We start from the raw sequence: 14,300 nt of genomic DNA, 5'->3' as shown, positions 1-14,300 counted from the left end.
TGGTGACTGAAAATGAAACACATTTTCTGATATCACATCTATAGACATCACAGTTGCATTTCCAATTTTTTACTGTGATCCTGTTGCTCTGCACTAAACACAGTATCATTTCCTTCTCTGCGAACCTGTGGCTCCTCATTAAACATGGCAACATGATAAAGGAACGGACCAGGAGGCAGAGGAGACAGTGATGAAACGTAACGTAGACTGCAGTATTTATATTGAACACAAGGTGGTGATCTAACTTGGATCACACAGACAGGAAGTGAGGTAACTACAGACAGGAAGTTACGTAATCTAAGGACAGGAAGTGTTTTGTAAACAGGACGTTCCCAGCAAAATCGGAATTGGAGGGAATTAGAGAGGAGACATTCCTGGAACTGGCAGCAGAGGAGTAACCCCCCCATCATGTCCGTCCTCTTCCTCCATAGTCACTGTGATGTATTTTATGGTTTATAGACCGGATACATCCTAAATATAGAACCATTTATCCAACTGTCCATCCAGAGCCTCTGGTTTATAGGCCAGATACATCCTAAATATAGAGCCATTTATCCAACTGTCCATCCAAAGCCTCTGATTTATAGACCTGATATATCCTAATTATATCTCCTGATTTTTGTGAGGTGTCAGGAGGTCACTGTCTATTTTTCCATGGAGGAGTGGGAGTATTTAGAAAGACACAAGGATCTCTACAAGGACGTCATGATGGACAATCAGCCGCCCCTCACATCACCGGGTAAGAGGAGACTTTATTGTAAAGGAGAGAGCAGTACGGAGGCTCCACCTAGATCCCCCATCATCTGATAAACACATAGAAACAATGTATTCAGTCAGTGTGTGTGTTTCCTCCAGATGGATCCAGTAATGGGAACCCAACCGAGAGATGTCCCCGTCCTCTGTATTCCCGGGATTCCACACAGGAAAATCACACCATCCCTCACCATCATCAGGTAGGTGGGATTGAGCATGTAGACCTAAAAATATATTTTCGGTATGGGGTAACATTCCTATATGTCATCTCTTGCTTCTATTTACAAATGTATTGTTTCTATTTTGGGGTTTAGGGTGAAAAACAAAAAGGCATTAAAGTTGAGGTTAAAGAGGAAGAAGAAGAGACGTTGGTGAGTGGAGATCAGCAGTCTATGGAGGAGGGTTGTCCACTGTATTCCCAGAATTCTACATGGGAAGGTCATCACTATACAGAGAATGATCAGGTACTGTAGATGGGACTGGGAGAAAAACTCAGAAGAATGTCCTCTTGTAGAATTATTTTTATGTCATCTCTTATTATTGGCAGCAGTGTTTCCAGATGTTATTTTTTATCATCTCTGGAATTTAGAATGAAGAACGGAAAGACGTCAAAGTTGAGCATAAAAAGGAAGAAGAAGAGAGGTTGGTGAGTGGAGATCGGCAGTCTATGGAGGAGAGGGAGATGATTATTGGAAGTAAACCGGAAGAATTCTCTCTACATATGGACACAAGTAAGTCATAAACACTAAATTGTGAAAGTTCACATTCTACTTATCTAAGCATGAAGCACGTAGACTGAAACTTGGATTGAAATATACCATATGTCCACTGAGTAAAAAAAATCCAAAGTGGCAGTTGATCCAGAGGAGGACAGAAAAGCCACATAAAGTTTGTCCATAATTCATTAAGTTAAAAGAGTTCCTTCTTTGTTCCACAAAGCAGATAATTCCCCAGATCAACATTCTACAATGATTTTTAAAAATATTAGAAGCTCTTCCAGTCTGCTAGAACAAGTTCCTGTGGACGACTATGAAAGGTCCATCTCCATTCCTCAATATAATGTCCCAACAAATGAGGAGGAGATACTGTACACCATCTACATACATCTTTATCTACAATTCTTTATCTTTATCCAACTGAGGTATCAGAGACAATGTAGAACTTGAGGGCTGCATGTGACCCTGTTGTATTTATTGTGAGGCTCTCAAACATGGGCCGCCATAGTTGGAGTTTTCCTTACCTAGATGATTACTCCGGCAACTGAACTGGCATTTGTTGGTTAAATGGTTTAATTTTATTTTTCACATTTTCTTTTCACCCTTGTAGTTTGTTTTCTCTCTCTGACCATCTTGCCCAGTGTATACATATGACTTCTGAATACAAGATGTATGAGAACAGATATGACTTATATTAAATATTGCTTTCCAGCAGATGGACGGTGTTTCTGGAATATAAATACTTCGGAGGGACATCTTATTATATCTCCAGATTGTAAGGCAGAAGATACTGACATTCCACAATATTCTCCGAAAGTGAACACTTACTGGTTGACAAGATCCACAGATCCTTCTAATCCTGAGGAACCTTCTGATAAATCCCATACTATGACTTCAGATGTCCATCTAAGATCAATGGATCCTTCTAATCCTGAGGAACCTTCTGATAAATCCCATACTATGACTTCAGATGTCCATCCAAGTTCTCACAGATCACCAGATCCATCCAATCCCCAGATATCTTCTTCAAGCCATAAGAGGGCTCACACAGGAGAGCGTTCACTGTCATGTCATGGTTATTGTCATGAGTGCGGGAAATCTTTCACTACAAACAGAAACCTTCTTAGGCACCAGAGAATTCACACAGGTGAGCGTCCCTATCCATGTTCAGAGTGCGGGAAATCTTTCACTCAGAAACAACAACTTATTGTACACCAGAGAATTCACACAGGCGAGCGTCCCTATCCATGTTCAGAGTGCGAGAAAAGTTTCATTCGGAAAGCAGTCCTGGTTTCCCATCAAAGAATTCACACTGGTGAGCGTCCTTTCTCTTGTTCAGAATGTGGGAAAGGTTTCGTTAAAAAATCATCCCTTATTATACACCAGAGAAATCACACAGGAGAGCGTCCTTATTTATGTTCAGAGTGCGGGAAATGTTTCATTGAAAAGAAACACCTTCTTAGACATCAGGTAAATCACACGGGTGAGCGTCCTTTTTCATGTTCAAAGTGTGGGAAAAGTTTTACTTGTAAAGGAGACCTTGTTGTACACCTGAAAATTCACACGGGTGAGCGCCCTTTCTCTTGCTCAGAGTGCGGGAAACGTTTCCTTAAAAAAGCAAATCTTACTGAACATCAGAAAATTCACACAGGTGAGCGTCCTTATTCATGTTCAGAGTGTGGAAAATCTTTTGCTCAGGTAGGAGTACTTGTTACACATCAGAAAATTCACACAGGAGAGCGTCCTTATCCATGTTCAGAGTGCGGGAAATCCTTCATTCATAAAAGTGACCTTGTTCAACACCAGAAAATTCACACAGGTGAGCGTCCATATCCATGTTCAGAGTGTGGGAAATCCTTCATTCATAAAAGAGACCTTGTTGAACATCAGAAAATTCACACGGGTAAGCGTCCCTATCCATGTTCAGAGTGCGGAAAATCCTTCATTCATAAAAAAGACCTTGTTAAACACTTGAAAGTTCACACAGGTGAGCGTCCATATCCATGTTCAGAGTGCGGGAAATCCTACATTCAAAAAAGTGACCTTGTTAAACACTTGAAAATTCACACGGGTGAGCGTCCTAATTCATGTTCAGAGTGCGGGAAATGTTTCAAGGCGAAAGAACACCTTGTGCAACACCAGAGACTTCACACAGGTCCGGGTCTTTCGCTCAGGAAGGAGCAATTGTTGAACATCGGAGAAGTCACACAGGTGAACGCCCTTATGCATGTCCAGAGTGCGGGAAATCTTTCTCTTATACAGGAGGCCTTGATAAACACTGGAGAAATCACACTGGTGAGCGTCCCTATTCATGTTCAGAGTGCGGGAAATGTTTCAGTGTGAAAGGACACCTTGTGCAACACCAGAGAATTCATCAAAACATCTCAGACTGAGAACACGGCTTTGTGCTCTCATCTCCACTCCCACCAAGGGAGATAGAAATATACATTATATTGCCAAATGTATTGAGACGTCTGCCTTTACATGCACATGAATTTTAATGACAGCCCAGTCTTCGTTCATAGGATTCAATATTGAGTTGGCCCACTGCAGATATAACAGCTTCAACTCTTCTGGGAAGGCTGTCCACAGGAGTGTGTCTATGGGAATGTTTGACCATTCTTCCAGAAGCACATTTGTGAGGTCAGGTACTGATGTTGGATAAGAAGGCCTGGCTTGCAGTATATGCTCTAATTCAGTGGTTCTCAACTCCAGTCCTCAGGACCCACCAACAGGCCAGGTTTGCAAGATAGCTGAAATACATCACAGGTGATATCACTTGCTGCTCAGGGATTGCAGTATTCTAGTCTGCAACTCCCCAAGGTAATACTTAAAATCTGACCTGTTATTTGATCTGGTGGAGACCTGGAGGTGGAAGCACGCAGACGGGAGGGAGTACTCATGTCAGTCCGAAACGCATGGTACTCTGTCCCGAATAGACCTATGTTTGGTTTCATCTGAGCTATTGAGTAGGGTGACTGAGGCCAGATATCTCCCAAGGGCGGTGTCTGATCACTCCCCTTTAATGGTGGATCTTGCCCTGGGCCCTCCCACCTCATACCGCTTGTGGCGACTGAGCCCTCTTTGGCTAGCGGATCAGGTGGTGGTGGATCAGGGCACGGTGGAAATGAAAGCATATTGGTTACGCAACCGTCAAAGTGTCTCTGTCCCATTGACCTGGGATGCCTTTAAGGCCACCACGCGTGGCATTTTTGCGGCGGCAATCGGGCAGGCCCGTAAGGCATCCCAGTCCAAATTAAGGGACGCGGAGAGGGATCTTAGGGCAGCCGAGGCTGCTTACTCTACCACCCCTTCCCCAGCAACACATAATACCTGGAAACATAGATCCAGAGATCTGGATCTAGTCCTTTTAGAGCGTACTCAGAAGAAATTACTGTATCAAAATCAGCGAATCTTTGAGTTTGGAGATAAAAATAGCCGATTATTAGCGTATTTATCTAGGCCTGATTATCAACCATGCAGTATTCCAAGAATTAAGAATACAATAGGTACAGTGGTGGAACAGAGTGGGGAAATAGTCGATGCTTTTGTGAAATTTTACTCTTCATTATATGCCACCAAAGCTCACTATACTATTGTAGAACTAGACGATTACTTGGCCGGCATTTCGTTACCAAGGCTCCAAGAAGAACAGGCCTCACTCCTTGACGATCCTCTGACAGAGGAGGAGATTGGAGAAGCCATACAGTCCTTTGCCAGAAACAAAACGCCGGGACTGGATGGCTTCCCCATAGAATGGTATATGCAATTCAAGGAACTTTTGATACCCCATTTACTGAGAGTTTATAATTCTGCTATAAAAACAGGACAGTTACCGCCCTCAATGTCAGAGGCGTTGATTGTCCTCATCCCCAAGCCTCATAAAGACCACCTATTGTGTGAGTCATATAGACCAATATCATTAATTAACTCAGACGTCAAGATTTTAGCCAAAGTGCTCGCCCGGAGACTGAACTCAGTTATCACCACCATTATTGGGGCAGATCAGACTGGATTCATTCCAGGACGATCAACATCCATAAATTTACGGAGACTGTTCACAAACCTGCAGGCCACCCATGATGTTGTAGGGACTAGAGCGGTGCTGGCCTTAGATGCACACAAGGCATTTGACTCGGTCGAATGGCCTTATTTACTGGAAGTCCTGGCGAAATTTGGGTTTGGAAATACCTTTATCAAGTGGGTTCAACTATTATATTCACAGCCTACTGCTAGGCTGCGGATAAATACATCAGTAACTGATCCATTCCTGATTAAAAGGGGTACTAGGCAGGGTTGCCCCCTGTCACCGTTGCTATTTGCAATTGCGATAGAACCTCTGGCAGCACTGATAAGATCCAGTGGGGAAATAAAGGGACTGACGATTGGGGGCCTAGAGGAGAAAGTATCTCTATACGCTGACGACATGCTAATATACCTGGCGGACCCTCAATCGTCACTCCCAACCCTGCTGGAAATTATTCGACAGTTCGGCCTTTTCTCAGGGTTTCAAGTTAATTGGGACAAATCCCTTATGTTTAAAATAGATCCGGATGCGGTGTTTACACCCCCTTCCTCTTGCCCGCTACAAATAGTTGACTCTTTCAGATACCTGGGGGTCATGATTCAACATCCTCTGTCCTCTTATAGTAAATATAATCTAGACCCACTTATTAGCAGAATGAAGACCACGCTGAAGACATGGATCAATCTTCCCCTAACGATATTAGGTAGGATAAATATCTTTAAAATGATATTCCTCCCACGTTTCCTATACATCCTATGCAATTCACCAGTATATATCACCAAAACTAAATTTAAAGAGATTGATTCTATTCTTATCACCTGCATTTGGAAGGGGGGAGTGGTGAGAATTGCAAAAAATACTCTTCAACTGCCGGTGTCGGAGGGAGGTTTGGCACTACCATGTCTTCAGACATACTACATAGCCGCACAACTGGTTCATGCCCATTGGTGGTTCTTCCCTGAAGCCAACAATGCGGCTACGTCCCTAGAAGCAGCCATACTCACCTCTTACGAATCCCTACAGTATCTAGTCCACCGCCTATCTCTCAGAGGGAGGGAAAGCACTAAAATCCTTGAAATGACTTTACGAATTCTTAAACTAACTAAAATGCTGCCAGATACTGAACATCGTATCTACTCCCCAAACACTCCATTATGGGGGAACCCAAATCTACAGGAATTCGCCCGTAGGACAGACGGGGAATACTGGTCGAAAAAAGGGGTAAAAACCATAATGCATTTATTCTCAAACAATACGTTTCGGTCATTTGAGGAATTTCGCCAGGACTACCAACTGCCACGCACAGCTTATTTTCTTTATTTGCAAATACGCCACACAGCAACCACCCAGTTTGGGTTGCGTAATATGACTGTTCGATTATCTCCGTTAGAGCAATTATTAATAGATCCTTCCCATGACAAATTAATCTCCACATATTATAAAACTCTACTCCACACTACAACGCACAGACTCAGTAACACGCTCAATAAGTGGAAAGCTGATATCCCTGAGCTGACGGAGGATATCTGGCAGGACATACTTCCCCTCCAGGTTCCCTCTGTCATCTCTTCCAGGGACAGGGTCATACAGACCAAACTATTATACAGAGCATACTTTACGCCATCCTTATTATTTAAACTTAAAAAACTACCATCGGCAATGTGCTCCAGATGCAGCATCATGGAGGCCACCTTTTTCCACTTGATGTGGGAATGCACCGAGATCAGGCGGTTCTGGTCAGGGGTCACTGCTTTTATCAGTTCCTTGACTCAATTGCCTAATATCTGCAATCCCCTGAGATGCCTACTAGGATATGTGGATGATGAGAGTATATCCCAAAACAAGCAAACTTTCCTGAGAATTGTATTATTTTACGCCAAAAAATCTATTACTATTTACTGGAAATCACAATCCCCACCTACGATAGCATTCTGGCTGAACATGGTTAATCAGGCTATACCGTTATACAAATTAACATACGAAGCCAGAGGATGCCCAAAAAAATTTCACAAAATATGGGGTCTGTGGACTAACTCTGAAAACACTATCACACCTGCCATATAAAGCTAATAAAGAAATTCCAGTCAATGATACCAAGTTTATTAATAAAATTAAATAGACATATACAGCTGTACAATATGAAAACATGTATGCCAAATGTATACCATTGTCTTACATTCTGTATTGCAATGAGCAATGTTTGCTCGAAATATGTGTATTTATGTTTGTATGTTTGTCTTTCTTGTACCACAAAACCAAATAAAAATTTACCTTTAAAAAAAAAAAAATCTGACCTGTTGGTGGGTCCCGAGGACTGGAGTTGAGAACCACTGCTCTAATTCATCCCAAAGCTGTTCTAACGGGTTGAGGTCAGGACTCCGTGCAGGCCAGTTAAGTTTCTCCACCGCAAACTCGCTCATCCATGTCTTTATGGATCTTGCTTCATGCACTGGTGCGCAGTCATGTTGGAACAGGAAGCGGTCATCCCCAAACTGTTCCCACAAAGTTGGGAGCATGAAATTGTCCAAAATGTCTTAGTATGCTGATGCCTTAAGAGTTCCCTTCATTGGAACTAAGGGGCCAAGCCCAACCCCTGTAAAACAACCCCAAACCATAATCCCTCCTCCACCAAATGATTTGGATCAGTGCACAAATCAAGGTCCATAAAGACATGGATGAGCGAGTTTGGGTTGGAGGAACTCACTGGCCTGCACACAGTCCTACCCTCAACCCGATAGAACACCTTTGGGAAGAATCAGAGCAAAGACTGCGAGCCAGGCCTTCTCGTCCAAGTCCAGTTAAGTTCCTCCACCCCAAATTCGTTCATCCATATATTTATGGACCTTGCTTTGTGCACTGGTGTGCAGTCATGTTTGAACAGGAATGGGCCTGACCTCAACCTGATAGAACACCTTTGGGATGAATTAGAGTGGAGACTGCGAGCCAGGCCTTCTCATCCAATATTGGTGCCTGACCTCACCAATGCGCTTCTTCTGGAAGAATGGTCAAACATTCCCATGGACACACTCCTAAACCTTGTGGACAGCCTTCCCAGAAGAGTTAAAGCTGGTATAACTGCAAATAGTGCGCCATCTCAATATTGAACCCTACAGATTAAGATGGGGATGCCATTAAAAGTTCATGTGCGTGTAAAAGCAGGTGTTCCCAATACTCTTGGTAATATAGTGTATGTTCCTTTTGACTTCCTCTCTAACTGCAAGGCGGTTGAGCACCACTTGCAGTGGAGAAAGTAGACTGCACCTGTCTACAGCTTTTTAGAAAGCGAAAAAGATTATTGCTTCAGTAAACACATTGAGAGGAGCTGGCAGGAAGAAGAGATACAACCCAAGGTAAAGAGTGTTTAGTGATGTGGACGCTGCTGAGAGAACAATGTGTGGTGGGGATGTAGACCCCGATCATAGAAGAATGTCTCATCCACGATGTGGTTATTATTGAGGGAACAATGTGTGGTGGGGATGTAGACCCTGATCATAGAAGAATGTCTCATCCACGATGTGGTTATTATTGAGTGAACAATGTGTGGTGGGGATGTAGACCCTGATCATAGAAGAATGTCTCATCCACGATGTGGTTATTATTGAGGGAACAATGTGTGGTGGGGACTTTTCATCACCGCAGTGTAAAACTCCAAAAGAGACTGGATCTGATGAGTTCTGAATATCCTCTCCTAGTACATTCATTCCTGGTGGTAGAATTCTTCGGCAGTGAAAGTGAAAGTTCCAGTCTGTGGTATAAATCTGAGCTGTGATCAGCTGGTCGGGGCTGAGGACTCAGATCTGGGCTCTACTCTATACACTGAGCACTTACCGGGCACAAGTGCGGAATCCCCGGTGAGAAGAGGAAGTTTAGATCCCGAATGATACAAATAGGGAGATTACTTATTTTATTTCATGGATTTTCTTTGAAGAATAATTTACGATGTCTATAAATTTACTAGAATGGGACATGTTCCTTGGTGGGCCTAATAACACCCACACAACATGACGGATATTTAATCAATGGGTCCTGTGTATATATTACTAATCATTTTAAAGCAAATCCAAATATATTTAAAGAGTTACTATGTTTGTGCATCAATTTTCAGTTCGTCTTTTCATACTTTTGTGAAAAATTTACATTTTAAAACACTGTCAACGTGTTGCTGTTTTTCATTATAATTTTCATCTTTTTTATTTTACATGAAACATAATCAGTGTGCGATAATAAAGAAAATGAGTCCATTGTAAATTAAAAATTATATTTATCCTAAAATAAAAAAATAGGAAGTAAAATGGAGTAGTTTCAGTTTTACATACATACTGTATTATTACATCCCCTGAACATGTATTAGCCACTTGAAGACCAGGCCTTTTCTGGCACTTTTTGAGTTTAAATCAGTACTTTTTGCTAGAAAATTACCTATAACCCCCAAACATTAAATATATATATATATATTTTAGCAGAGACCCTAGGGAATAAAATGGCGATCGTTGCAATTTTTTATGTCTTACAGTATTTGTGCAGTGGCTTTTCAAATTTAATTTTTTGGGAAAAAAAATACACTTTAATGGATTAAAAAATGAAAAACGCAATATATACACCCCAATTGTTTTTATAATATATGAAAAATTATGTTACACCGAGTAAATAGATACCTAACATTCTTTAAAATTGCGCACGCTCGTGGAATGGCAACAAACTACAGTCCTTAAAAATCTCCATGGGCGACCCTTTAAATATTTTTACAGGTTACCTGTTTAGAGTTACAGAGGAGGTTTAGTGCTAGAATTATTACTCTCGCTCTAATGTTTACGGCGATACCTCCCATGTGTGGTTTGAACACTGTTTACATATGCGTTCACTTCTGCGTGAAAGCTTGGAGGGACGGGGAGCTTTACATTTTTTACATTTTTTCTTATTTATTGTAATTTTTATATTTTATTTTTACACTGTCCCTTTAAAAAAACATTTTTGATCACTTTTATTCCTATTACAAGGAGTGTAAACATCCCTTGTAATAGAAATAAGCACGACAGGTCCTCTTTATTGTGCGATCTGGGGTCAAAAAGACCTCAGATCTCCAGATCTGACATTTACACATAAAAGCAAATAAAAAAAACGAATAAAAAAATTGTCCTCCAAGGCCATAGAGGTTATCGGAGATGATCTGGTCTCTGTTCGACCAGCCAGTCGCACCGTTGGATCATTTCTCGGGCGCGCCGGTTAAAAACGATAAGCCTCAGAAATACTGGCGAGCATCGGGAGGGCTAGTTTACACTTGCTTCAAAACAAGGCTTCAGAACGCTTTGTTAAAGCTCTCTGAATGCTAGTCAAATCCCCTGACACTAAATAAATGGTTAGCTTACAGTCTTGTTTACATCTTTCTTATGCTTTGCTTCAGCTTCACTTCAAAAATGATACAGGGGGTCCCCTAGTTACAAACATCCGACTTACAAATGACTCCTACTTACAAATGGAGGGAGACAACAGGAAGTGAGAGCAAATCTACCCCTAGAAAGGGAAATTCACTCCTGTAAGAGCTATTATGGGGAAAAGGTACCTCCACTGATGCTTTATCACCAATCCTTGTTTCCACAACAACCCAAAATTTTCAAAATCCAATTGTCATTGGGACAGAAAAGTGAGGTGAAATCTTCTGAATAGGGGCACAGACAGCAAAACAAATGTTACAGGGGTGATAACCCTTCCCTATGTTATCCAAAAAGCTTAAAAATATTTTTTTTGGCTGGAGCTACACTTAAAAAATGTACCTGTTCCGACTTACAAACAGATTCAACTTAAGAACAAACCTACAGTCCCTAACTTGTTTGTAACCCGGGGACCGCCTGTACTTGGAGAACGTGCGGCTTTTGAGAGGCTTTAATAAAGCTTTAGCTTTGCTTTGTTTTGGAGAAATTGCAGATATGAGATATCCACACACACACAGGGCATCTGTTAAACTTCAACAAAGCTTCAAAAGAGCATCACGGAAGCATCACCGAAGCTTCATGGAAACACCACCGAAGCTTCATCAAAGCACCACCGAAGCTGCATCGAAGCACCTCCAAGCATCAAAAACACATCATAAAAGCATGTTGAAGCGGTAGGTGCTTTAATGTGTGTTGAAGCCAAAGCCAGTGTAATTCAACCCTTAAGGGCTAGTTTACACTTGCTTCAAAACATGGCTTCGGACACGCTTTCTTAAAGCTCTCTGAACGCCAGTCAAAGCCCCTGTCACTAAATAATGGTTAGCTTACAGTCCTGTTTACACCTTGCTTTTGTTTGGTGCTTCGATGGGGCTTTGATGAGGCTTTGGTGGGGCTTTGATGAGGCTGTGGTGGGGCTTCAAGCGAGTATGGTCATAAACTTCTATGGAGGCTTTGAAGACGCTTTGAAGCTCCACTAAAGCTACATGGAGTATAATTTTTGAAGTGAAGCTGAAGCAAAGCAAAAGCAAGGTGTAAACAGGGCTGTAAGCTAACCATTTTATTTAGTGACAGGAGCTTTGACTGGCGTTCAGGGAGCTTGAACAAAGCCCTTAATGTGTGTTCAAGCCAAAGCAAGTGTAAATGAGTCCTTAGGGAGAGTGACCAGCACAGGGAAAGGTTCCTGATGAGTAGGGTCAGTCCAAGGACTTCATTTGTGCACAGCACAATTTCCAGATACCCGAAAGTGGGGCTCTTCTCAGCAACATCTCAGTGTTATCCCAGCACATCGAAGACCACCACCCCTCCAGAGAAAGCTGTCCTCTGGTAATACAGGCCTAAGCCTGGTGAGATTGCCAACTTAGATTACCAACCACTATATTACTGCAATGAGTGTTACTGGAACTGACTTCACCTCTTACTGCTAATTACCACCTCATCTGCTGGGCGTGTAATCTCTCCCTGATTAAGTGCCATTGGGTGTAGGACCCGTCCTTAAAAAGTAAACCATGCCTGTTTTGCAGGCTTTTGTCAAGCAAGTCCATAGCATAAAAACAAAACATCTGATCATCCAAGACAATAACAAGACCCAGTTCCTGTCTAACAGGGTGCTCCCTAATGGGTTCCCTAAAATAGACAGCACTTGTACCTTTTTAGTTTTCTGTTAGCAGTCAGTCTTTTCACCTAGCAGCAGACTCACACAGTAATGAGAGCAAGAGAGACAGCCCTAAACCCTTGTTATGTGCAACCAGATTTTCATCATTGTCAACATAGTTACCATTCTCCTCAAATACATCGGTGACATCTGGCAACTCCACTAATACCAGTTTGTTTTCCAACACAGTTTTTGCCAAGGCATGGTTTTTAATTCACGGATAAAGTTTTTGATGGATTTTCACCTTGTCTCGGGTCTTCTGTCTTGAGGGATACTTGCTATCTACAATCTGGCTAGCCCTTCTTGGTCTGGAACAGCAGATATAGTCTCGGTTCCACTATTGAACATAGAAAACTCCTGCATTACCGATAATAAATGGTTTTGATAAACCATCCCAAATCGACTTTATCTGTGCTCCGATCAAAGGTGCTCCGCAGTGCCAACTCATCCGACGCCGGAGACACCTAAATGTCTGGTGGCTGAAAATGAAACACATTTTCTGATATCACATCTATAGACATCACAGTTGCATTTCCACGTTCTTTTTACTGTGATGCTGTTGCTCTGCACTGAACACAGGAACATTTCCTTCTCTGCGAAACTGTGGCTCTTCATTAAACATGGCAACATGATAGAGGAATGGACCAGAAGGCAGAGGAGACAATGATGAAACGTAACGTAGACTGCAGTATTTATATTCAACACAAGGTGGTGATCTAACTTGGAACACACAGACAGGAAATGAGGTAACTACAGATAGGAAATGATGTAACTACAGACAGGAAGTTACGTAATCTAAGGACAGGAAGTGTTTTGTAAACAGGACGTTCGGAATTGGAGGGAAGGAGAGAGGAGACATTCCTGGAACTGGCAGCAGAGGAGGTAATAAGATTTTTTTTTCTATTTACACCCAGTAACCTCCCCCGTCATGTCCGTCCTCTTCCTCCATAGTCACTGTGATGTCTTTTATGGTTTATAGACCGGATACATCCTAAATATAGAACCATTTTCCAACTGTCCATCCAGAGCCTCTGGTTTATAGACCAGATACATCCTAAATATAGAATCATGTATCCAACTGTCCATCCAGAGCCTCTGGTTTATAGATCAGATACATCCTAAATATAGAACCATTTACAACAGTCCATCAGAGCCTCTGGTTTATAGACTGGATACATACTAAATATAGAGCCATTTATCCAACTGTCCATCCAGAGCCTCTGATTTATAGACCTGATACATCCTAATTATATCTCCTGATTTTTGTGAGGTGTCAGGAGGTCACTGTCTATTTCTCCATGGAGGAGTGGGAGTATTTAGAAGGATACAATGATCTCTACAAGGACGTCATGATGGACAATCAGCCGCCCCTCACATCACCGGGTAAGAGGAGACTTTATTCTAAAGGAGAGAGCAGTACGGAGGGTCCACCTAGATCCCCCATCATCTGATAAACACATAGAAACAATGTATTCAGTCAGTGTGTGTGTTTCCTACAGATGGATCCAGTAATGGGAACCCACCAGAGAGATGTCCCCATCCTTTTTATTCCCAGGATTCCACACAGGAAGGTCACACCATCCCTCACCATCATCAGGTAGGTTGGACTGAGCATGTAGACCTAAAAATATATTTTCGGTATGGGGTAACATTCCTATATGTCATCTCTTGCTTCTATTTACAAATGTATTCTTTCTATTTTGGGGTTTAGGGTGAAAAACAAA

The 14,300-nt window shown here is 42.0% G+C and overlaps 2 protein-coding genes across 2 annotated transcripts in view; both read left to right on the top strand.

The window, feature by feature from the left end:
* Positions 1-282: 282 nt before the first annotated feature.
* LOC141105083 (uncharacterized) lies at positions 283-3,871 on the top strand. The gene is given in 6 exon segments (XM_073594926.1): positions 283-739; positions 856-953; positions 1,068-1,217; positions 1,343-1,484; positions 2,182-3,624; positions 3,627-3,871. Coding segments are annotated over 6 exon segments (2,154 nt in total). The 5' UTR covers positions 283-654; the 3' UTR covers positions 3,863-3,871.
* Positions 3,872-13,392: 9,521 nt separating this feature from the next.
* LOC141106894 (uncharacterized) overlaps positions 13,393-14,300 on the top strand; it is a 96,585-nt gene continuing 95,677 nt past the window's right edge. The window contains 3 exon segments of the mRNA XM_073597823.1: positions 13,393-13,458; positions 13,847-13,959; positions 14,076-14,173. Of these exon segments, the coding sequence (XP_073453924.1) occupies positions 13,875-13,959; positions 14,076-14,173 (183 nt within the window). The 5' untranslated portion in view covers positions 13,393-13,458; positions 13,847-13,874.

Source organism: Aquarana catesbeiana, linkage group LG08 (genome assembly GCF_042186555.1).
Source record: "Aquarana catesbeiana isolate 2022-GZ linkage group LG08, ASM4218655v1, whole genome shotgun sequence".
Lineage (NCBI taxonomy): Eukaryota > Metazoa > Chordata > Amphibia > Anura > Ranidae > Aquarana > Aquarana catesbeiana.
Note: the sequence above shows the minus strand (reverse complement) of the source record. Positions and strands in the feature narration are given on the sequence as shown.